This window comes from Ptiloglossa arizonensis, chromosome 3 (assembly GCF_051014685.1).
Source record: "Ptiloglossa arizonensis isolate GNS036 chromosome 3, iyPtiAriz1_principal, whole genome shotgun sequence".
Lineage (NCBI taxonomy): Eukaryota > Metazoa > Arthropoda > Insecta > Hymenoptera > Colletidae > Ptiloglossa > Ptiloglossa arizonensis.
Genome location: NC_135050.1, coordinates 3,853,148 through 3,877,496, shown reverse-complemented (window position 1 = coordinate 3,877,496; position 24,349 = coordinate 3,853,148). Strand labels below are relative to the sequence as shown.

Here is a 24,349-nt window from a genome sequence, read left to right as displayed (position 1 = left end):
TTTTTATTTTATATGTATACTCTACGTAATGAATTGTTTAGTTACTTTTTCAATGTAGTTACATTTTTAAACTATCTCTGAATACATTCACTTTAGTACAATAACATTAAGAGTTTATTATGTATTCCGATTTGTATTATAAGAAACGAGAGAGGTGCCAAAAATAGTCAAAAAGAAACGTCTAAAAATTTCTATTTTAAATGTTTCATCTCTTTAGAGCCCTTTTTGGTAAAATTAAATCGGTGGTGATCAAAAAAGAAAAAAGTAAAAAGTCGAAATTGTAGAATTGAAATGTTAAAGTACAAATTTTATTACACTATATGAATGCCATTATTGACATTTTATTAATTATATTTATCAATGTTTGTACTGACTGTCACTTAAGTCCCAAAAAGGTTCTATGTATATTGTAGTACATTGACTATATCTACGAGACAAATTTCTTATATACTTATTTCAATATCATTTGTATTATACATGTATGAAGACGCAATATGTTTCGCGATTTATTTTTATAATCAAAATTCAATTTTTAACAATACAAGATCTTTCATAAAGTTATAAAAAATAATGTGTAACTACGTTAACAGTAGTGAATTTACTGTACCAAAAAAGTATTAAGATGTGTCTTCCAATCTTCGATATTTATAATTTCGATATTACCAGTAGGTCAATGATGTAATTAAGTCCATGTTAAGTACTTTTGTTTTGTAGTAGAGATATACATACATATACTTCACATTGCATTGTAAATCAATTTTAATCTCGAATTTTTGAAGAAAAAAACGAAATAAATAAAAATTGTTTTTGTGAACTATGTGTTCGGAAATTTGATAGAATAATTAATTTAACTTTTTTTACCCATAACATGACGCCCAAGAACACGTATTGTCACGGTCCTGAATATAGTTACAAATATTTATTCAGAGTAAATAAGAGAAAACGAATATAATTGAACGGGGACGAAATTCTTGATCGATTATAAAAATAAACCAGTGTACAAGATACGTTCAAACTGACTATTGACAAAATGAATATTTTTGAAACATTTCCTTCTGATCAAGAAGAATTTAATACTACAAATTATATAGATCCATATTTGCAACTAAATATTTTCGTTGTAATTTCATTTCATTAGGAAGTAATATAATTTATTTACAAAGTCACAAATACATAGAATTTCATTATTTACATATAGTGTCGTGTCGTTGAAACTTCAACATCAGAGAAAGCCACTATCACTTAAGGACACATCAGAAAAGGAGAATTTGAGTCATACCAAAACATCAGAGATAATAGGAAAATAATATATTAATTGAATTCTTAATTTATACATTAAATTAATTTAGTCATCGCGATATGAGCAAAGTGTTCAACATGCATATACTATTTGCGAAAGACTTCAAATTTCAATTAACAATTGTTACAAGAAATTTCAGAAGAAGAAGTCTGACAAGTTTTATAACCCGTTAAAACGAGTAACCCGTTAAGTTTAATTTAAAGCAAAGCCTATCATGATAACCTGTCATTGTGGTATATACACACGAGTTACTCACGTATGCACATGTTAGGTCCTGTCCTTCTACCGGTTAATCCTCTTCGAAAGTTAAACGTAGACTGCAAGAAGAAGCTACCGAACCGATATAAAAGCATGACAAAGAGCACCAGGGAAATCCCAATAGTAGAAAGAACAGACCTACCAAGAATCGGTGATGAGAGAGCAACCAATCACGAAGCGCACATTCTATTGACTGTATGGTCGTACAAAACGAAATAACGCGAATTTCAAATCCGATTGGTCTTCGATTAATGAAAATTGCTGATCATTGGACCGAAATTCAATACAAACAAAAGAATATCAATGATACCGGTATTACCGACGAACATTTTATTTTTTCCTTTTCTTCGGGGAAGAAATATATTTATTAATCGCCAGAGGCGTTGATGTTGATTATACAGAACATAAGTAAAAATTTGTGATACATGTTATCTTTTTAATTTTAAAATATTATCTTTGGAAAAATGTCGAAAGATTATATGTTCTTTGTAATTAATCTTTTTTCTGGAATTTTACATTCATATCTTATGCCGTTATCACATGACTAATAAATTTCAAATTTGACTTTCTATACGTCACTCTGATATAACATTTTTCTTTTAAATTTATTCCCAAATTTAATATTACATTATTACTGAAGTAAAAAAAAAAAAAAAAACAGAGATGTTGATATAATGGCAAATTAATAAAAATATGTATGTCCAAAACTTCGAAATGACTTGAAAAATAAAGGCACAAGAGGTGTATCAAAATATTTTGAATATACACTTTCTTCGTCATAAACGTTGTCAGTTATTTTAGCTACTATTTTGTTTATTCGCTACTTAAACTGTGTATACATCTGATTAAACTGATTTTTATCATCTGATGGAAATATGGCACACCAAATGCAGCTGTTGCACTGTCACAGCAAACTTCTAACTGTTAACTATAACACTAGATGGCGCAATGGTACACATTCAATAAATAATACTGTAATCCTTACATTCACAATTTATTTTAACTTTAAATATTTAAGAACTATTGACACAGCACTGTTATTTCATAACAATTTTTATGACTTATCACATATAGGTTAATCGGGTCTTAGATCAAACGTTTCAGAAGCTTTGAGTTTCCACGTCATATGATCAACGACAACTGACCAAACGCAGGTTCGCGATCTACTCGGAACGATTAGTGTTATCGATTAGAACATGCGCCGTGAGAGCTAAGACAAATAGTGAGGTAAGTGCCTTCTTACGAAATTCAAAATGTACTCTAGGAAAACAAGATAAATTGATATCGTGGAAAATGTAAAATAAATAAATCGTCTTACGATTTAAAAACTTATTGAGTGATTCAATGCGAAATATACTGTATTCTACATTCTTAGAATATTCCATTTTTTTTCATATTCCGCATGTGATGAATGTGTGTGAGTATGACTATAATGTGAGTGATCTATATTTATCAACATAGAAATCCTCGAAAGAGTAGGGCCCCAAGGAAAAACTTATTCAGTAAGTTAATATTTTATGAATTGTATTGTACATTTGGAAAAAGTCTGCACGTTCGATATAAAAAGCTGATTTTTATATTTTATTACGTTTAAATGTTAATACTTTCAAGTACAAATGTTTAGATGAAAACTTCTACATTTACACGTCTAATTTTGATTATGCAAGTATTCAATAATATTTACTGCAGAAGTTAACGTATCGAGCTATACAAGAATAATGACTTTGTTGTTATTATTTATTATACAGTATTATAAAAACGAAGAGAAAGATCAAATTATAATACATACTATGTAGATGCACATACTAAACAAAATGACGAAAATAATAAACTATTATAATTATTAACATTTTTTAATTAGTTTAAGTACTTGTATTATTTTCTCTCGTATGCACACTTAAGAAACATTTTGCATTATTTATTTACCATTTTAGATGTAAATTTTTCATTAGTATTCAAACACTTGATATAATTAATACGTAGAACATTGTTTAGCTATAAAGTTACATTATAACAGAATGTTACCAATCGTTACCAAGGACTCGTTAGGCATTTTTTTATAAATTATATACTTAATTATGAATAAAGCATGTAATTTCATAATAAAAGTGTTTTGTTCTTCGCAATATTATTTTGCGATAAAGACGTATCAAAACAAAATATACCAAACAAATTAAAAAACAAATAAAGAAAATAACAATAAAATAAATATTCATTTTGGTTTAATTTACTACAGTATTATATGATGTTTATATTCTCTTAGTCAATACGTGACATGAATATTTATAGATGACTCATACAATACCGTATTACAGAAAAGTCCAATTATAGACTCGAAAAATATTAAACAGAGTATATATAATTCATAAGGAAGTACCTACCGAATTAAGGACGTCGCGCAAATCACGAATTTTCACGCTGTAAATATCTATTAGTTGTATTTAATTTTAAACACTCTTTTTAAGTTGTATTCGTTTTTCCCTCGTACACCTGCTGAAGACTACTCAGTAAGTACGCGTAAGAATAGGAACTGCCCACGATTCGATATATCGCAATGTTCAACAAATCGATAACTTTGAGATTATTGCTTGAAGTTGAGTTGCGTGAAGTTGGATTCAAGTGGAGAAAACTACACGTAATTAATTAATAGACACATCTCATGATTCGTATATATTTTTATATGACACATCTCATATTCGTGATGTTTTTAATAATATCATATCTTTTATGATATTATTATAATTTATTAGAAAGTATAAATAATATATTATCTCACCAAAAACAGCCGTTGATGTTGAAATAGCCGTAATAAAAGGACCATTAAACATCGAAAATGTTAAAATGTTTAGTTTGACAAAAAATGTTTACTACCTATTACTTGTTCGTAAATTTCATTTATGTTATTAAAAAAGGAAAATAACGTAGTGTGTAATACATTATTCATTTAAGAAGTTAATTTTGTATTTATTGTAATTATAATTACATTGTATCAATGCAATTTCTTTGGGACATATTTATGCATTCTTGAAATATTTGGGATCAAGGTTTATACCGTGAAAAACTGTATTCCTATCACAACATTTCTCGTTGTCAGGATTTTTCTGACAAAGATCACACCCACATGTTGGCTGACGTGGTTCTTGAAGTCTATCTTTGGGTGGACAAGGTGGTAGCTCTGGTTTTACCTTGCAGTGGCAAGGTGCACAAGGATCCTACAAATATTTTTGATTAAAGATACTCTAATGTTTACGTATTTAAAAATAATAAATATTATAAAGAAATAAAAATTTGTGATTAGCACAATTAAAAATTTTTACTTTTACATTATGCTTCTCGTTTGCCTATCTATTCCAGAGGTATTGAGCGTGCGTTTGCATGTTTGCGAGAACAAACAAGTAAACGGACGGAAGGACTTATAATTAGTCAAAGATATGATAGGAATAGCGTCTCAATGACTTTAGAGCAATATTTTTACATTTACAATTACAGTTACTATTTTACCTGCATTTTAATGTAGCAACTGGATTTAAAAGATTTTTTTTTATCAAAAGGAGTCGTGCCATCTAAACTTCCATCCAACGATTTTTCAGCTACATCACTTCCATCTTCGGTCTTTTTTTCATCTTTGGTCTTTTTTTCATCTTCGGTCTTGTTTTCATCTTTGGTCTTTTTTTCATCTTTGGTCTTTTTTTCATCTTCGGTCTTGTTTTCATCTTCGGTTTTTCTTTTGTCTATTTTTTTCTTCTTTGGAGGGCATGCTGATGGTTTAGTTAAACTGGTATTCCAATTGATTCCAGAATTCACTAAGCAAGTAATAAATTATCCGAGAAATTTCGAAAAATAATTAATTTTTGCTTCGTTATAAGATGAAGAAAGTTGTTTACCACGGTCAAAAAGTTTACCCAACATAGATCTGCATGAAGTATTATCAGTCATAATTACATGCAGTGTTCAAATTTTTTAGTATATTTCAAAAATAGTACAAAATTGGTATCTACAATTGCAAGAATTTTATGGATATCGTTGACTTTATTATTTTGAGTATTAATAATCGAAATTATAAACAAATTTAGGGTTAACTTATAATATATATCTATTCGATCTTCAATCGTTATTACATTAACGCGTGTTTTCATTTTTACATTGTATAGTTATCTAATTCTATAAATCAAATTCTTTTTCGAAGTGTGAAGCATTTTAATGTAAGCATAAATAGTGTTCACATGTAGTTAATATAATATAATTAATATATGAAGACAATAGTAGAGTTAAAAATTATAAAATGCATTTCAGAACAGTATTAATTTGTGCGATACTTCTTACACTAATATTATTACGTTTCATCATTCGTATTTTTCTTTTTTTCTCTTTATCCTCTTAAAAATAGTGACGTTAAAAATGGTTTCGATGAAGTATTGATAACGAAAATAGCATCCTCACCTAATCGGAGCCACATTATGTTTCCCCCACCACTACACATACTATACACTAATTAAAGAGCCACGTGTCCATGCGGTTGGTACTTCGGATAGCTTCGGGGAATCGAGGAAGAAGGCAAATATGAGACTCCTCTCTCATTCTCAAAACTGCTGAGAATCTATTTGATGGCAAACGCTTTGATTGACCTATTGATTCAATGAAATTTTACATTTGAGTTTTATATTCTCATCTTAAAATCGGATTAGATTTTGAGCATAGTCAATTCATAAATAATTATGATTACCTCTTGTAAGTTTTTGGTAACACCGATGTATACACGTTGTTTGTAAAAATAATTTAAAGAGTTCCAAAGAAGTTTTAAAGAGAATTAAATTTTGCATAAAAACACTAAATAAACTTTTTCTCTATCTCCTCTAGGGACGAAAAAAATTAAATGAAATAGAAAAAAAATTGTTGCACGTATTATTGTAACAGTGCAATACAGGGTACATTGAATTGTTTATATTATACATAAAGGAACTCGTTAAAGAGAAAGGAGCTCATAAATACTTACATCGATTTACATTAATCTACTAACGAGCTTAGGAGTGAAATAATGGTATAATTGTTTACAATGCTTTTACTTAATTGCATATAATACATCTTTTTTTTACTGCGCATCATCGTAGAGAAATTACAAATTTATATATATGTATATATAACTATCTCGCGGTCCTTCTTATAAATAATATATAAGCGAGCAATACAGCAAGTAAAGTACATTGAAAAACACTTACCTACATATTAGCAGTCTCTAAAAAATAAAATATTTAAAAATGTTTAAATTCAAAAATTTTAACGTTTAACCCTTATATCAATAACCGGGTACCGCCGATACTTATTTAGCGAAAGCTATCGTTAAATGGACCACAGATACAAGTATAGGAATATTTTATGAATAATCTCTTAGATCTTGAAAATATGTCAATATATTCGTCACAATCGATTTATTTTTTTGAGATTGTTAGTATGTTGTAATACCTACGTATGTATGTATGTGTGAAGGTAGGTAGATAGATAGCCGTTCAATTTGTTTCACAAACTTTCTTCAATGTATCTTGCTTATTGTATTACTTATTTATAGACATATTATTTACAGAGAGCACTTAAAGATAATTGTACATAAGAATTTGTAATCTCTTTAAGATATTGCACAGTAGAAAACAGTTGTACTAAGAGGTTGCGTAATAGAAATAAAGTTGTAATAATTATCTCAACATATTTTTTCATATATCATGTAACGAGTTCCTTTCCTTTCGTCCTATTCTTTGGAAATGTAAACAATTGTTTAGATGCAATCGTGTTAATATAAACAAAATTTTGTTTTGTTAGTTGAAATGTGAATAAAAGGTCTTAAAAAATGCATTTTTAAACCAAAAATTAGTTGACATTTGTTTTTATTACAACACTTTTCATAATTTTTACATTTTTTTACATTACAAATTATAAAAGTTATATTTGTTTTAATACTAACATGATTTGCTTTCGTGTAAATTGTAATTATACAAAGTTTATCTCGATATAAATAAGTATAAGCGGATTTATATTATTTTCAATAAATACAAATTAGTTCTTTTCGCTATATCTAAATCGTAAGCAAATTATTTTGTTTATGAATACTTGACGCTTTATTGGGAGGCCTACACCGATGTACCTTACCTACGGATTCATTTTCACTTGGATTTGGGATCACCACCGTCGGTCTTCGTCATTGTCTTCGAGCAATAACAATTCTTGTGATCATAGGAGCGGCAATGGACTACAAGAGGAACGAGGATATAATCACGCTGTGTCTTCTTTTCGTAGACGGATCATACGAAAATAGATGCGAAGTATACTCGACCATTCACTATATCAAAAATATCAGTATGAAATAATAGGTGTAAGTGGTACGGTGAAATTTATACTCAAAGATTGTCTACGATCTTAGAAAAGTAAATGGTCAGACGAAAACGATTTAAATACCAACGATAGTAAAAATGAAGATGAGCCGTGTTAATAATAAAAAATTATGTAAATTGTATTATAATATCTTACAGAATGTAATTTAGGATATGGAACTCTTATTACGTTATATGTAATTCTTTCGTGAGAGGTACAGTAAATATCATATGTGGAAATTTAGAGTGAGTACAATGTATAGAAGATACAGTGAGTATCCTGTGAGAATGAGCAACCGGATGAATAAAGTGTATAAAATAAAAAGTACGATGACTTGATTAATTTGAGTTGCAGTGTTGTAAATAGATGCTTCCCGAGAGCGTAAAGCAGGTCAGGTTGATCTTGTTAGTGGCAACGTGTTTTTGAGCAGAATTTAAATTGGATGATCAAGTGATGGCTTGCCATTGATGAATTTATAATAAAATTTCAGGTTGTATTTAGTCTTGAAAGAGGATGAGTGAGACTAAACAGTCTTAGCGACTAGTGACGACTGATGACCACATTGGGTTTTTCAGCTATTTTGTGTCGTGGGATTAATTATATATACCAGGAAAGTGTGTTTCAGCAGTCCTGTTAACGAAAAAGGTCTTGCACAGTTTGGTTTCTCACCACTCTGTCATCAATTGTAAGAGACAGGGATAGTTTAGAAAGAGACTAACGTCATGGCACTCAGCTACTCCCCACCACAACATATTGTCGCGTTTCGCGTTTTCTATACTTCTCCTAAGAAACAAATGAAGAAGAGTAAATAGAAGATAATTTAATATATTAACCGTATTAAATGCATCAAGGTGATAGAGGTTGAGTCGGATAAGCTTTTTAAGCTTCGGAGCTTAGTTTACGCAGATTTGATTTGGATTATGGCAAGCGACCCAATGTCATATTGTTAGAAAGTAGGGACTTTGTTTCTGAAGGATCTCGCTAAGGAGTGGGAAAGGTAATATGGCCTCTCGTAAGAGGAATATGAGAAACCACACGGCACTTGTTCCTGAATTGTTAAAGAAAAAGTTCTCCAACATACAAATCTACGAATTTTAATAAATAACCAAATAAATACATACTTTATTAAAATGTATAATTATTCGACAGTATTTAGTAAAGTTTATTAACATTTATTACAATTTATTACAATTCATAAAGTTATTACATTACCTATTTATTAAAATTTTCAAATATTTTACAATTTATAATCTTATTAATTTATTAAAAATTCCAAATTTTAGAATTGACTTATCGATTTACTTTTTTCACTGAAAAAATTTTATATGGACAATTGAGACAATTATTTATCGAAGTATTTTTACGTACTTGAAACATTCATATGGCGGGGCCATTATATTTTATGATTTTCTGCATTTGTATAACTTTGCAAATCATTCTGAACAGTTCAGAGTCCTGATGAAGTTCGAAACATTTGAGACGTTCAAGACTTCCAAACTTTCAAAATACTCTGAGAATTATTGAATTTCTCCAGTTTTCAAATTTATATTATTCTCAACAATACTCTTGAAGCACCATCACTATACTTGAATCAGCGAGGCGAAAACTCTGGTAACCAAACCAGCGTTTTGCAATAGCGTGGCTTGCAATAGAACCTTATTGGTCCGTTGTGTCTCTACCTAGCAATGGATTGTAGATTTAACACGTATTGAAACACGAAAAAATTTCCCGAGCGGTTGAAAAATCAACGTTGTTACCTCCTTAATAGAATTTTGCTATCTTTCTGTCATGTTCCCTGATATTTATATTGTAACAATTAATAAATTATGTGTAGTTATGTGTAATTATTTAAAATTGTTTTGTACTATTATTTTGTTTTTTAAATATATTTTTATTCGTATTACTTTATTTGATATTTTTATATACTTTTTGTATTGGCTCTTTCACCACAGAACTGCAATTATTATACATAAATAGTACCTTGTATAATTTGTTAACTCAGGGCACAGTGCTTGGTGAATTGGTTCTGGCGTGAGTCACATAAATAATTTGATTACCAAAGTCTTTCGTATTGCTAAATGCAATACAGTAACAAGTTGATCATGGATGATTTATACTATATCTCGTGTAGGGCTCTAGAACACCTCAACAGTGTCATAGGACATTATTCAAATAAATCGTAAATAATTATCTAGATAAAACATTTTTATTTGAATAATTTATCTGGATAATCCTTATTTGTTACTCGTAAATAAAAACTTGTCCAAATAAAGCGTTATTCATTATTCGTTATTCAAATGACATTTTCTTCGAATAACAAAGACGAACGAAACAATATTTATTCGTTATATAAATGAGAAAACAATCTCTATGTACATACCTGAATGTTAGTTCTGTGTGCACGCGCGGGCATGTGCGTGTGCATGTGCATGCGTGTTAAAATTGAGTAATCAAATACAATTGCAATCGATCACTTAATTGATCAATTTAATTGGAATTACAGATTATACTTTTCAATTGTATTTGTTATTAGGCAATATCAAATAATCATTTATAAATTTTAATAACTTTTTCATACGTTTTTTATAAACTTCTAACATTTATAAATTTACAACAAATTTATAACAAAGGTATGAAAAAGTTGTACAAATTTGTAAATTCATAAATTTTAGAAGTTTATAATATACGTATAAGAAAATTGTAAAAATATGTAAATAATTTGTAATTGTTTAGTCACAATTAGAATTATATAGTTTTTATTATCCTACAATTATCAGAACTAATTAACGATGACAAAATATATTCCGTAATTGCAATTAAATGTTATTCTAATTACAAATAACAATTAATGTTTTATCTAGATTAACTTTACCCACGAGTCGCAAATAAACTTTTATCTGAATAAAGCTTTATTTGAAAAAAATTTATTCAGATAAAAAGTTGTTTCTAATCTAGATAATAATGGGACAGAATGTCCTATGAATGCTCCATCTATCCTATATTTTGTTTGTGATGTAACGTATATTAAAGTTCGGTTCTTTGAGTGGTTATGTTGTTGGTTTAAAATCAGAAGATTTCCTACAATTTCCTCAAGCAATAAAGGAAAACCTCTTCTAGCACAAAAACGAACGTGAAATTAATAATATTATAAATAATAAATATGGTAAAAGAAACCAATTCATAACTTTTGATTATAAATTAAGTGGTAAAAGATGGACGACTACACAGTACCACTAGATCCTGAAACGGAAATGTTTTGCACATTATATTTGTTTGCAAATGTGCAAAATTCTGATGAAATATACAAAAAAATTGTTAATGGTGAAATTTGTTGTTCTATTATAAAAGCAGCACTTATAGTAGATTCCTTTCATGTATTAGTAGCTGCAAACAAAGCAGCAGTTAACGCAAAAATGAATCAGCTTATTACAAAGAACTTACATACTGAAGTTTTATTTAATTTGTCAATATCAAAGAACATATCACGCTCGTTAATGGAGTTTGGTATTAATGATACTGATAAGAATATATTGATAGTACAAATACATAAAATAAATAATAAAGAACCAATGTCAGAAATACTTAGGAAGAATATAAAAGGAGAAAAAGTATCAATTTCAGAACTACCTCAATTTTCAGATCTTGAATTGATAAAAAAAACTTATAAAATTGACAAAGAAGAACAAACTGTTTCTAATTTGACTAATTCTATTGTATCTAGAATTAGTTGTAAAGATTTTATATTGGTAAAGTAAAATTAAAGTTATCAACGAAATTATTGATGTTTTCCAAGATAATTTACAAACTGTGTATATCAAATTAAGTTTGTCGGTAATGACGATAAAAACATATTGGAAATTCGGTACAGTTTATTTTAAATAGATACTACTGTATGTTATGTTTTAAATTTCTGCCAAACATTTTCTATAATTATGTAGCATTATAATTACATTATATTTTTTTGCATCAAACTTGATATTCATTATTCATTCATACTTCTTTACTTTGATTTGTTTTCACAAACTAATGTAAACTTTGTGGTAACTTAAAAACTATGACAATTGTTAATTTTGTTCAAAATATTTAGTTTAGAATTTCGAGTGTCTACTATAAGAAATTAATGTTACCATTTCTGTAAACATAATAATTTACAATATATTTATAAGTAATTCGTATATACTTAAATTATAATGGTAATATGAAAAGAACCAGCTGTTACATTTTGCATTTCCACACGAGTTACGAATAAATGCATAGTAAAAGATTGCAATACAAAGGAAAATTGGAGAATATATTATATACTTCAGTGAAAAATATTTTTTGTTTTCTTTCTCCACTCATAAATAAGGCCAAAGATGCGTAGAAATCAATCGTTACATCCGCAAGGACACAGTACATGTCAAATCCTGCGGAAGCAAAGTAGCAACTTATGGATAACGCCCTTAAATGCATACAGAAGCAATGTAATATTGACAGTTTGTTATGTCTACCTTGGCAAACCACACATTTCGCACATTGCAAGATCTGCTGCATTGAGAAAAGTACAATAAGAACAAGTCCAAAGCGTTTGATCGGAAGGTGGATTCGAAGTTGGTTCTGTACCAACTCCTATTCCGCTTCCTCCTACAATCGAAGAAGATGACATTCTTGTACTACTATTGAATGATGTTTGAGGTGAGCGCACTGTAGATGACGTAGTTACAGATATAAGTTGTTCTACTGTTGCCCAATTTTTGGAACGTGCCCATTCTATCGCTTTTTGCCTGTCTTTATTACGAACTGCTTCTAACAGTGGCATCATATGATCCTAAAATAAAAATATACTTAATAACTTATATTCTTTTATAATTAAATAGTTATTCGAATAAAAAAGATGCTGTACCTTCATTGGTAACGTATCCATTGTTGCAATAAAAAGTAATAAATGAAAATCTGAAGTTGCTTCTAAAAATTGATCTTCGTTAAATTGTTGCATATAGGAACAAAGTGAACTGAATTCTTGAACTTGTCCATCGACGAGTCTAAAACAAAAATTTGTATCAACTTAATCCATATTAGAAAAGCAATAAAAATTTTTAATCAAGATTGTTTTACATACCTATTCTCGATCGGAAATGAAACAATATTATCGCTAACATAGAAAGTAAATTGTGGAGTGAGCGGTGTAGATGCAGGTATGTCAACCAATAAATATTCTACGGGCAAAGGTCTTGCTAGCCTTGGCACTTCGTTTCCATAGGAGTCTTTTTCCTAATGACAACAAAAACATAAAATCCAGGTAGTAAATTTATATTCTCAAACTTTTATTTAATTTTATTCATAGTATTAGTGTATTTTTTAAATTTATTCCCTCAAATTTCTTTTTGTTAATCGTGAATAAATTTCAAGAGTTTATATGAACTGTATTCGAAAAATTCGAAGAACGCGCTCTAGCAATTACGTTAGGCAGCCCTGACAAGTGCCGAAGTTTGAGTATCGGTTGGACAATTCCATTGGTCGGTTCAAGAAGGCATAACGAAGTTTGCAAGTAGAATTATGAAGGCAGGTCCATAATGCTGGTGTTCACAATCGTTGTAGAAATGCGCGCGCAGTGATAGAAGCCGCAGACGACACCGGTACCGTTTGCCACGAGTTGAACTGAAAGTGTATAAGAAAAGAGGGAGGGCAAACGAGAGAGAAAGAGAAAGAAGGAGATCCCCTGGAAGGGGAAGATACGGGACGAGGAGAGGAGAGCAACAGCGTAAGCGACTAGCGCGCGCTGTGGTGTGTGTCGGTCGGTCGGTCGGTCGTCGCCGCCATGCTAGTGGTTAGTTTAGTGAACCAAACATCATGATGTGGCAAAACGTTCGCACGAGCTAAGACTGAAGTAACGCCGCGTTACCGGCGCGCCGTCGTTATGTTATCCATAATAACTCACAACGTTCGATAAGCGTAAACACGTAACGTGAAAAGTACAAAAAGGCTTGGTAAAAGCTTCACGGCGACAGCGGCAACGAAAACGTTGGAGTGCTCGATTCCTGCGTACGAAACCGCACATCACTACGTCAATCCCGATGTAAATTAAAGTCGAATCGTAGATCCGAGTAAACGTTACGGAGTAATTGTCGTCACGATACACGTTGGGAGTGACGAGTGCCAACGATCAGCCTCCATCGCGCGGCAAGGAGACTATCACGAATCGTATACACGGTACGGAAGCATTTACGGTTCTACGATCCAAATGAAAGAAAGAGTAAAAGAGGAAGAAAGAAAGAAAGAGAGAGAGAAACAGATGTGTGTCGGGCTGTGTACGTGTATGGTTGGTGTAAATGTGCGCGCGCGCGAGATGCGTGCTTGTATGCGTGATAAGGAAAATTGTATGTACATCGTGTACATGTATGTTCGCGCGCGCGCGCGCGAGACGGGAAGAAACGAGTATGCGTATACACGTAGTGTATATACAGTATGAGTATACGTACGTAGAAAAGACTGAAAGAGGGAGAATGAAAGAAGAATAGAGACCTGACAAACGAGAGCGAGAACGGGAGAGAAAGAAAAAGCGAGTGTGTACGTCCACAAACATCGAGATGGTAGGAGCAAGTAGAGCCACGATATTCCCGCGGAATTTTGTAGTTCATGAGTCGTTTTTGACCCGAACGCGGTCTTGTCACGAGCAGTGACAGTGTAATATCGCACAGGGACTTGGCGATAAGCTGCAAGAATCCATATATCATACGACCGAGCAGTTTTATCGGTTGCACGTATTGGTGTCTGAAACGCTTTTTAAAGAAACGTGTCCACTTCACACTTCCATCCCTATCCATTGCCTCTTCCTTCGATTACTTTCTCCCTGATAAAATGGTAAATCCCAAAACTTCGACTGTCCGACCCCCTTGGGTTTTGGCGGGATTTCGCACGCATGCGCGCTCTCGCATGAAATGTCATTTTTTGTGTTTCATCAGTGCTAGTCGAATTGTTGCATAATTAACTGTGCCGTCACAGTTATATGTATCAGATATGTACCGGATAAAAGAAGCTAACCTCTGTGAACGAGTTCGTGCACGAACGACAATATCGCGACTTAACCTGGATGTGTTGCGTTGCATGCAAGTAGTTTTACAGCAAGAAAAAAAAATACCAAATAGACGAACATGGATATCAACAGGGTCGTACAGATTTCGGTCATTTGTTCATTTCCCGCCTTGTGTTTGTCCCTTGTGTTCACAAGGATTTTGTTCAGTAGAAAGCGATGTTCTTTTTGTCGTTAATAGATCCGTTCGAAGGAATTGTTTTGTAGTAGTTTTATAAGGTAAATCGTGTCGCAATAAACGATCGGAAATTTTGGTTCAAAATATAAGTAATTAAAATTCTTGTGAGAAAATATGTATCTACCGATAATGAAATAACTATATCGGTTAATTCGTACACGTAATTCGTATAATACATCGATATTCTTAAAATCAACATACTCCTTCAAGTTAAATTTCTCTATTTTATAAGGACGTGTGTTACTCGCGCGAAAGGAGAGAGTCAAGAAGGCAGAAAAAAGACGAAAAGAAAACAGTGTAACGTCCATACGTTGAACCGCTTGTTATTGCGAATAGGTATATTAAATACGACCTTTACATTATTTGCCTAAATAATGCGATAATATTTAACGATACGAGCGTTCTTCGAACGTCTAGTATTTTTTATCTATATCTCGAACTACAAACTTAATGGAAATAGTTTTCGTTCGCTGTCTTTTGTTCAGTCTCTGCAATTTTGAAACAATTGAAATACAACTAGAAAGAAAAACAGTTGTTGAAACGATATTTTCGTTGGTTTTCAGATGCTGGATCCGAGCGTACTAACGGATTTAGAAGAACTGACGCTTTGCAGTTATTGCAAGCAGAAGTATAACGACGCCGAACAATGCCCGAAATACCTTAGCTGCAAACATTACTTCTGCCTGCGTTGCATAGAAAACAATTTATTAAAGGGACGCGAGTTGTTTTGTGCGCACTGTTGGAAAAGGACGGATCTGGGTGATCAAGGGCCCGACGCTTTACCGACGCATTCTTCTCTCCTTGCGTTAGCCAACAATTTGTCTCACTTGAAAATTACGACGAACAACACATCCGGGAAAACCAACGATAAGGAGAGAAAGGTATACGATGTAATGCGAAACATTTGTCTTTGAATAAAATTTCGAATACTACATCCGGTTATTCGTATTGCGAGCTTGTATGAAAATGGTAAAGAAAGCATGCAAGCTATGAAGCCATATCGAGATAGGTTCTGATAGTAATAGGATTATGTCATAAGGTCTGCAGTAGTTTCTTTTCAAGATCTATAGAGTAATTTTTTTTATACCTAAAGCGATTTTTGATGACGCGTTGCGAAACACGTGTCTGTCGTAAATGTATCGAATGAAATGGACATTAATCGTTAAACTATGTTTACAGAGTGAAAATTGTCATACACACGGAATGCCTCTGGCATTATGGTGCGCGACATGCTGCACGGCACTGTGTAGAGCATGCGCGACTCCACAGGAACACCCGGGTCACCAGATCAAATCGCAAACTGATGCCAAAGAACAACTCATATCCGACGTAAGTATTACCGCTGATACACTAGTTCCAACGTAACGTTCTAACTTGACGCGTAAGATCGTCGTTCGTTATCGAACAAGACTGGGAAGGTGCGCGCCTGTTTCACAGGTTCAATTGGAGTTGGTTGCTATGGGAAAGCTATCGACCGAGATTCAAAGACTGGCTATGCAGCAACGAGAGTTCTTAATAAAAGTGTTGGAAGCTTGCGTAACGTTGAAAACGCACGTTGAAACGGACCTTCAAAACGGCTGGAGTCACTTCCCCGAAATAACCGACGCGCGGGAAACGCTCGGGAAAGCGAAAGCTAGTCTGCAGATGATCGACAGTCCCGGCGACGTGTACAGTTTGCACTCGCAGCTGATAATAGAGAAACAGAGATTACAATCCAAGTATCAAGAGATGATGTTGCAGTGCCAGCTCGACGACTTGATAGGGAACTCGGGAGTGGTCTTTGATTTTGCGTTGTTGAAACAAGCGTTGGCTGGAATACACACGGGTGAACCGATAGTCTCCCAAGGAACGAGTAATGGCGGTAGATTACCAAATCACTTGGCGGCTTCGCAAAATCCGATATTGTTCCTCGCAAATTATTGCATGTCGCAGCTATATTCGAGGCATGTAGTTAGTAAGCAACACATGCAAAACGGTTCCATAGAGTATCATTCGAGCATGATGCAGCCAACCCAGTCAGCTCCGCCGGGGTCTGTTCACGTGCATCAAGGTCCACCGCCGCCGACAACCCCGCAGCAACTTCTCATCCCACCTGGTTCGCCGTCCGTTAAACCCGTTCCGCCCGCGCCTCCGAACGCGATGTTACATCCGCAGCAACAATCGACATTCATACCGGAAGGAGTCGGTACTGGTGGCGGCGGTTTGGTAACCGTCCATTCATCCTCTCAACCACCGTCCAGCGGTATAGCGGCGTCGCTTCGAGGACCCTCGAACCCTTACCCTCTCTATTATTTCAACATCGAAGTGAACGGATCGCCGCACGGTCGTATCGTGATAGAAGTGAGGCCGGACGCGGCCCCGAAGATGGTCAAGAATTTTAGCGTCCTCGCGACCGGTGAGGTCGGTGTCGGTTATGAAGGTTGCACGATCTTTCAGTGCTGGGAGGGCGAGTCGGTGATCACGGGTGATTTCGAGTTGAACAACGGTCGCGGAGGTAGAAGCATATTCGAGGATGGATACTTTATGCCGGACGACACAAAGTTCCCTCCGGCGAGAGGCGCAGTTGGAATGCGACGAACGCAAAGGCGGCACGATAATTTTGGCATGGTGGGCTCGCAGTTTCGTATAATACTGCAAGACATGCGCGGCTTTACGGGAATCTTCGGGCACGTGGTCGAAGGTTTGGAGCTGGTCGAGAAAATATCCACGTTCGGCGATCAGACCGGCAAGCCCACGAAGAATATTCTAATAACGAAATGCGGTAAATTGTAACGACGACGCTACTGCGGTTAGTATACCGAAGGGTATGTCGAATACCCGTATACTTTACGTTCGCCCGCTCTAGATAACTAAAATTTTACCAGTCGCGACGGTATCGCCCCCTTCCCCCACAAACATACACAAACAAACACTATACTACACACGCACACACACACACATCCAATGATCACTGCGTTCAATGGGTGAAAGGGGGCGTTTAGACGGAAGAAATCGTGTCTGCATAATATCCGAAATGATATTGATGCAATTCGAGAGAGAAATTTTGAGAGAGAGAGAGAGAGAGAGAGAGAGAGAGAGAGAGAGAGAGAGAGAGAGAGAGAGAGAGAGAGAGAGAGAGAGAGACCGTCGCGACGTAAAACTCCATGAATCGCGAGACGCTCCGGTACGAGTCACACAATTTAATTAACTATTAACAATAGAATTCTAAAGATGTTGAATCTATTTTTAAACGTGGACGCATAAGAGAAAAAAGAAGAAATAAAGATCCATATTTTGCTATTGATTGGGAATCAATAAGATTCTGTATCTACAATAACGACGATGATCGATAAATACGTACCTCAGATTGATCGTGATATCGATACGACTTCTAGCTGTACGACGTTTGTTTTAGAAGAAGTTCGACGTTTATTTTGGCTATTGGCGTATTGCTGCGTATAGTTGATAGAGGATATCGCACGAGATTTATGAAGTGCCGTGTGAACGGCATCGCCCTGCGGGCGTTGATAATGTTTAGGTTGTAGGTAGTAAAGAAAAAGAAAAAAAAAAAAAAAGAAAAAAAAAAGAAACGTGTAGATGAGGAATAAGTACGGAAAATTGGGGCAAACTTGTATGTGTGTACACATACATTCATATATTTGTAAAAAAGAAAAAAAAAGAAGAAACACGTACAGGCGGGAACTTTTTCGTTTTATAAACCGAAACGCGCGACTACTTCGTAAAGTCAAAAATCGTGATTCCATATACGCAGGTCGTTTAGAAGTTTCACCGAACGATACGTAGGTGCGTAAAGGGCCAATTCCGTTTCGTCCGATCAACGATCGCGTATCGTTCCGTTCCAGAGAGAAAAAGGAGCCAAAAGGGAACGCGAGTCGGCGGAAAATAGCGAGAATTGTTCCTGTCAAATGACTCGAGGACGCTCTTTCCCTTTTTGCTCTTTGTTGGTCTAGAAGACCGTCGCGAATTAACTGTATTTAAGATTAGATCTCAACATGAAAATGTATGCAAGGCCTAACTACTACTATGTAGATTGTAAGCCTCGTCGTCTGATCAGAAAACGAACGAAATGAGTGAATATATATTAAACGAATCATTCCTCGATGCTGTATATCGAAGTACTACGATATAATGTAATGCGTTATACTACTCGTCTGAATCCTCGTAAATCCCATCGTTATGTATCATATTATCATGATGTACTCAAACGTGTGCGACAGAAGCGAACAGTCGAAGAGCGTTCCGTAAATCGGCCGGCGCGTAGAGACAATGCGAAGCGCACTCACACGTATTCGTAGGAAATTGCACGCCCTCGACGTCGCTGATATGCCTTTTTCGAAGAAAGCCTCATTCGATGTTGAACTTGAAAGTTTTAACACTTGTTAATTAGCTAATAATGCGTTTTGCGACCAAGTTGCATCACGGATAAACATAACAATCGCCGTTAGAGTGTAAAATTACGTAATAGGTACGACGATCGAAGGGTGGTCGAGCTCGAACGAATTTCTCTCGTTTCGGTCGTGTGAAAACAACTGAGAACCATTAATCGGAAACTTTCGAATATAAACACGTATAAAATTCATGTTTACCGAGCGAAGCGAGCGAAGCTAGAGGCCCACCTGTATACAAACAATACCCACGCGCGCGCGTATATACTACATATATTTTTATGAACGTGATGAGGTAACAACGCATAGCTTGTAATATCGATTCTAACAACCGACGGTTTACCTTGCCCCTCGCGTTCGAATTAAACGGTTGAGCGGCTACAAGTTTCGATAAGTTTTTTCTTTCCATCTTTTATTATTTTTTTTTTTCTCCTCCGTCTCCTTTTCTTTTTTTTTGTCCTCATTCACCCCACACTCCTTGTAAGTTAAGGCGTAATCATCGTTACATACGAGAAATTTAAATCATTTTGTTTGCAGCCTACGGAAGCGCACATCCGTAGTGCATTCGCTTGAACAGATTTGTTTCATTATACATGTACGAAATGAAGTTCGTTACCCAATTTAAATGTACTTTTAATCAATCGATTTTGGGTTATAAATTGTTTCTCTTTCATTCGTGTACATTTTATATGCATACCTTTACCTTCCTCTACACTATTGACGCAAGATGCGATACAGTGTAACGCTATAGTGTCGTATGTATACACTTATCATAATACGTATTTACAATGAATCTCGAAACTGCATTGCCATTTTAATTTGAAGCAAGAAGTTAATTGAAAATGTTGAAATTAAAAAATCAATGTACTCACCTTGTAGAAGACATCGGGAACGTATTGTTTATCAGTTGATTCAATTACATAGCCCAATTCTGGAGCATCTTTCGTAGGAACCAAGCAGCCGTCTCGTACCAATGCCATGCATTGATTGGATACCTGATAACCTTCCATGTGAACTTGATTTTTACCGTCACCTGTAACCGTCAACACACATTTACGTTTTTAATATTACTTTTACTTCCTTACAGAGTAGACCAAAACAATCATTCTACGATGCGATACAAGTAACTTACCAGTAACACAAACAGTAACAAATTTTGAGCCAAAATAATTATTAGGAGAAAACCGACAGGGGTTTGGATACTGATTTTGAAAATACCCAGCCATAATGCACTCTTGAGCAGACAAAAAGTGACTTTCTACGTTGCGAACATGTTTCACCTAAATAAAATAAACTAATGCTATTAATAAAAGAAAACTATTTGATCGTTGAGAAAGAAAATCAATATAAATTGATCGTAAGGAAATTACCGTTCCTTTCTTGACATCGTCAGCTATAAGATCGGTAAAAATCCATCCAACTTTTCTTAAATTAAGTAAATGAGCCAATTCATCGACTAATGTTTCTTTTTCATCTGGCAAAAGTCGTATAGTATCTTTCTCACTTTCCTAAAATAATCGTAATTACATTGCAGTTTATAAAATGATTTCTACGCGTGTTCCTATTATCTATTCTTCGTTTTGTTGGCTTACTTGGGGTGGCTCGTAAATAGCCGCAACAACGGCTCTAATACCTAATGGTACATCGGAGTGAATTTCATATTTTCCATATAAATACCCAATACGTTGGTGGCCAGTGTTACGCCAATAATTGAGAAAGCGTTCGACTAAACTTGGATTTTCGAACATTACATTGTCCACGTGTCTATAAGTTTGACGATTTAGTGTGAGTGAATACGGCTGACATTTACTACAGATACCTCGTGGCCAAGAGGGATGATCTTTGCAACCTGTCTTTATACGACAGCTTATGTCATCTAACTGTATAAACTTCCCTCTATAAAAGATACGAAAATTGTATTTAAACAGTATAATACAATACAAAGCTTAACATACCTGTCAACGCCGCCAGTGAGTTTCCTGAGATACGAATGGAAAGACAAGTGCTTTATATTTTGTTCCTTAAGATACATTTCATCAAACGATTCTAAAGGGGAACAATGAACACAACATCCTTTTCCACCGTGCCTACATCTATTTGAGAAATTGTTATTTATTTAATGTAATTCGGTTTTATGCTAAGGGTTTACATACAATTATATTTACTTACAATTTTTCATCACGTTTTCTTTGTATTTTACCATCGAGCTTCCATAATTGTTCATCGACTTCGTCTTCAACTACATTTGGAACAGATCGGGAAGTATTTGTGTTACGATTAGCAGTTCCTGCTACGTCTGTTGGTCCAGGTTCTATCACTGAACAAGAAGATATTAGATCACTATGATAAAAAAGTGATGTAATTGAATAAGAAAACACGATTAGAACCTTGAGATACATTGACGGAGGCATCACTAGTCGATGGAATACTCCATAGCTGTGTACCATTAAAGGGTACCAAATATAACATATCTCCATGAGAAAGACCTATTTCGGCAACAGTTTTACTTCGAGTAGATATAAGTTCATCTTTATGATTTCTTTGCCTATACAATCCAAATCCAAAACTGTTTAATTCGAAAGTATCGAAAACCTACAATCATAAGAAAATAATAATAATAAGTTTGACAAGTTCAATATTAGTTGTATAAATACTGTGTAGTAACAATTATGATATATACCTTTTCAAATAATTGGGAAATTGTATCAGACAGATTCACACTTATGCGTTTTGTTCCCTCTGAAGATTGCACGCTTAGAGTCTATAAAAGAAAAATCATGAATAATATATAATAAAATTATTTAAAATTGGCTATAAATGTAAATTTAAACATTAGACAATTCTCTTTATAATATCATAGAGGAACTAATGTATTTTATATCAATGAAATACTCAAATTATTATGAACTTTAATAGTTTACATATATAAACACAATAATTGCTATTTCATTTACAAAAATTTATATATCTTAATTTATATCAATGTAGTGTATTTTCTTTTCTCTCTGTGAAAATGAAATTATGCAAATGTTTAATTTATAATGTATGTGTATAATAATATATGTGGAAAAATATAAATTTTCTTTTTTTCAATTATAAATGCATTCTATTTTAATATATTTAGAATGTATTTATATGTTTAAGAAGTTATATATATGAAATCAAACAACAAATCAGGTACTATATAAAAACAATATCTTAAAATATATTTAATATAAAGGCATTTATGTGATTAAACTTTCAGTTTAATTTTTCTATTGCTTAAAGTATTATTTTATTAGCTTTTGAAAAATTTTAAAAGGAAAACAAACGAGTAGTACCCAATTGAACTCATATCTGGGAACTTTTAGTAAGTTACATCAATGTCACCGCGTGAAATGCAAAATTTTCGTTAATTTATAAAGAGAACGAACTTTTTTCTGAATGAAGTATAGATCGCTTTTGATCGAACAGAATATATGAAATAATCAGTGAACATTAAGCATTTAGCAGCAAGTAACTTACAATTTGCTTGGACTTTGACATTTCGCCGGTGTCGACGAAGCATCAGCTGTTCAACTTGCTGTTCTGTTTGCTTGCTCGTAACACACTGATACCAAAGTCCCTAGAAAGTGTAAGAAAATTGTTGAGTCAACGTCTAGTATCCTAACCTCTTCGCTGACTTCGCAACTACCAAAAGATAAGGTTGAGTACGACGTTTCCTTTTCACTTTCGCTTTTAAATTAGTGATTTATTTCTTTAAAATTCTGCGATATTGAATCGAAGACAACGTGCAAAATTATTCTCTCGATATTAATAAACCAGTTTTGTGCTTCGTCGTCCCTCGTCAACAAACTTTAACAGAACTCGGTTGATTGTATATCATCATTTCGCTGTTAGCAAACAACAAATTAGTAAGTACTTGTACGATTATGAATACAAATTAGATAAGTACGTGTTTGTATGAAGGAAGTTGTCACTCGGTTTTCAATGTTAATACGTATGCACCCTTTTTCCCCCACACGAATGAACGCGACAGTGCGATCGTCAGTTATTATTTTTAATCCATATAAAAATGATTTCGGCAGTCTCTTGCCATAATCCTACTTTATTTTCGTCCTGTTTTTGTACGTTTCTAGCTTTACAATGAAGTAAAAACCAGCGTGCACTTTTCACTCTTTTGAATCACCCCGTATTTGCTGAGTAATCTCTTTTTGTTACACGAACTGTTTCGTGTTGTGCTATTGGCCCTCTTGCGTTTATTTTTTAGCACTCTCGCTCACGCGGATTCCTTTCGAATGTCAGAGAACGACACGCAGTGTAATTGACGTTAAGTGATATAATTTTCGTTCGTTCCACTTTATTTTAGATGATTAAACTATAAGTCGGGAATTATAGAACAGAAATGCGGGTTGCTGAACCGTCCGTACATTTGTATCCGGTCATGGCCACGGTGGCGATGCTTACCAATTACCAGATAATCGCCTTCAGTTATAAATAAAACGAACAGTATTGCTATTTTGAAACGATTATGTATATTAAAATAATATAATTAATAGATCATGCTACCGCTAGCAAAGCTGATTTTAGACAAGGCAGTGAAGTAATATTTTCATTGTACAGGATACCTGTGCAATATTATTTTTAGTTCTTAGACATCCTTTTCCTCCATTATTCACTTAATTTTGTACCTTCGAAAAATTACAGTACATGTTATTGTGCTAGTAATAATGATATGTTTACGCTGCATCTATATAATAAGTTAATTTCAAACATAATTCATTGTCAATGACTCGACTACATTTTTAAAACTTTCAAAG

The 24,349-nt window shown here is 33.7% G+C and overlaps 6 protein-coding genes across 16 annotated transcripts in view; 3 read left to right on the top strand and 3 right to left on the bottom strand.

Annotated features, from left to right (window-relative positions):
* LOC143144863 (antichymotrypsin-2) overlaps positions 1-4,079 on the bottom strand; it is a 31,801-nt gene extending 27,722 nt beyond the window's left edge. For 6 of the 7 annotated variants that reach the window (XR_012991546.1, XM_076307717.1, XM_076307718.1 and 3 more), the window contains exons 1-2: positions 2,544-2,560; positions 1,557-1,696 (exon numbers count right to left, since the gene is read on the bottom strand). Coding sequence is in view for 5 of the 7 variants with exons in the window: in XM_076307717.1 (XP_076163832.1) it covers positions 1,557-1,696; positions 2,544-2,545 (142 nt within the window). In the remaining 2 variants the exon portion in view is untranslated. Of the gene's footprint in view, positions 1-1,556; positions 1,697-2,543; positions 2,561-3,939 lie in introns of those variants that run through there. The other variant, XM_076307722.1, reaches the window with a different exon arrangement.
* A 493-nt stretch (positions 4,080-4,572) lies between these two features.
* LOC143144823 (uncharacterized) lies at positions 4,573-7,073 on the bottom strand. Its single transcript, XM_076307624.1, has 4 exons — positions 7,023-7,073; positions 5,999-6,183; positions 5,060-5,361; positions 4,573-4,770 (listed from the first exon to the last, which is right to left on the bottom strand). The coding sequence occupies exons 2-4, from the start codon at positions 6,036-6,038 to the stop codon at positions 4,573-4,575; spliced, it is 540 nt and encodes a 179-aa protein (XP_076163739.1). The 5' UTR covers positions 6,039-6,183; positions 7,023-7,073.
* Positions 7,074-10,927: 3,854 nt separating this feature from the next.
* On the top strand, positions 10,928-11,736 carry LOC143144297 (EKC/KEOPS complex subunit TPRKB). Its single transcript, XM_076306576.1, has one exon. The coding sequence runs from the start codon at positions 11,131-11,133 to the stop codon at positions 11,671-11,673; it is 543 nt and encodes a 180-aa protein (XP_076162691.1). The 5' UTR covers positions 10,928-11,130; the 3' UTR covers positions 11,674-11,736.
* Positions 11,737-11,911: 175 nt separating this feature from the next.
* On the bottom strand, positions 11,912-23,931 carry Npl4 (nuclear protein localization 4). 2 transcript variants are annotated; one of them, XM_076306596.1, is made up of 13 exons: positions 23,055-23,931; positions 22,231-22,311; positions 21,938-22,142; positions 21,720-21,867; positions 21,506-21,643; positions 21,143-21,446; positions 20,921-21,058; positions 20,683-20,830; positions 20,423-20,583; positions 13,017-13,168; positions 12,801-12,939; positions 12,409-12,725; positions 11,912-12,324 (listed from the first exon to the last, which is right to left on the bottom strand). In XM_076306596.1, exons 1-13 carry the CDS (start codon positions 23,073-23,075, stop codon positions 12,318-12,320), a joined length of 1,959 nt encoding a protein of 652 aa, XP_076162711.1. In that variant the 5' UTR covers positions 23,076-23,931; the 3' UTR covers positions 11,912-12,317. The 2 variants fall into 2 exon arrangements, with proteins under 2 accessions (XP_076162711.1, XP_076162712.1); XM_076306597.1 differs by having other exon boundaries at positions 11,919-12,725; positions 23,055-23,929.
* LOC143144311 (uncharacterized) lies at positions 13,675-19,939 on the top strand. Of its 3 annotated transcripts, XM_076306600.1 has the most exons (5): positions 15,191-15,206; positions 15,398-15,501; positions 15,729-16,046; positions 16,345-16,494; positions 16,603-19,939. In XM_076306600.1, exons 3-5 carry the CDS (start codon positions 15,729-15,731, stop codon positions 17,935-17,937), a joined length of 1,803 nt encoding a protein of 600 aa, XP_076162715.1. In that variant the 5' UTR covers positions 15,191-15,206; positions 15,398-15,501; the 3' UTR covers positions 17,938-19,939. The 3 variants fall into 3 exon arrangements, with proteins under 3 accessions (XP_076162714.1, XP_076162713.1, XP_076162715.1); XM_076306599.1 differs by lacking the exons at positions 15,191-15,206; positions 15,398-15,501 and adding an exon at positions 13,675-14,107; XM_076306598.1 differs by lacking the exons at positions 15,191-15,206; positions 15,398-15,501 and adding an exon at positions 14,115-14,487.
* LOC143144312 (uncharacterized) overlaps positions 23,212-24,349 on the top strand; it is a 39,225-nt gene continuing 38,087 nt past the window's right edge. The window contains exon 1 of one of the 2 annotated variants that reach the window (XM_076306609.1): positions 23,212-23,234. The gene's annotated coding sequence lies outside the window, so the exon portion shown is untranslated. Of the gene's footprint in view, positions 23,235-23,259; positions 23,444-24,349 lie in introns of those variants that run through there. The other variant, XM_076306608.1, reaches the window with a different exon arrangement.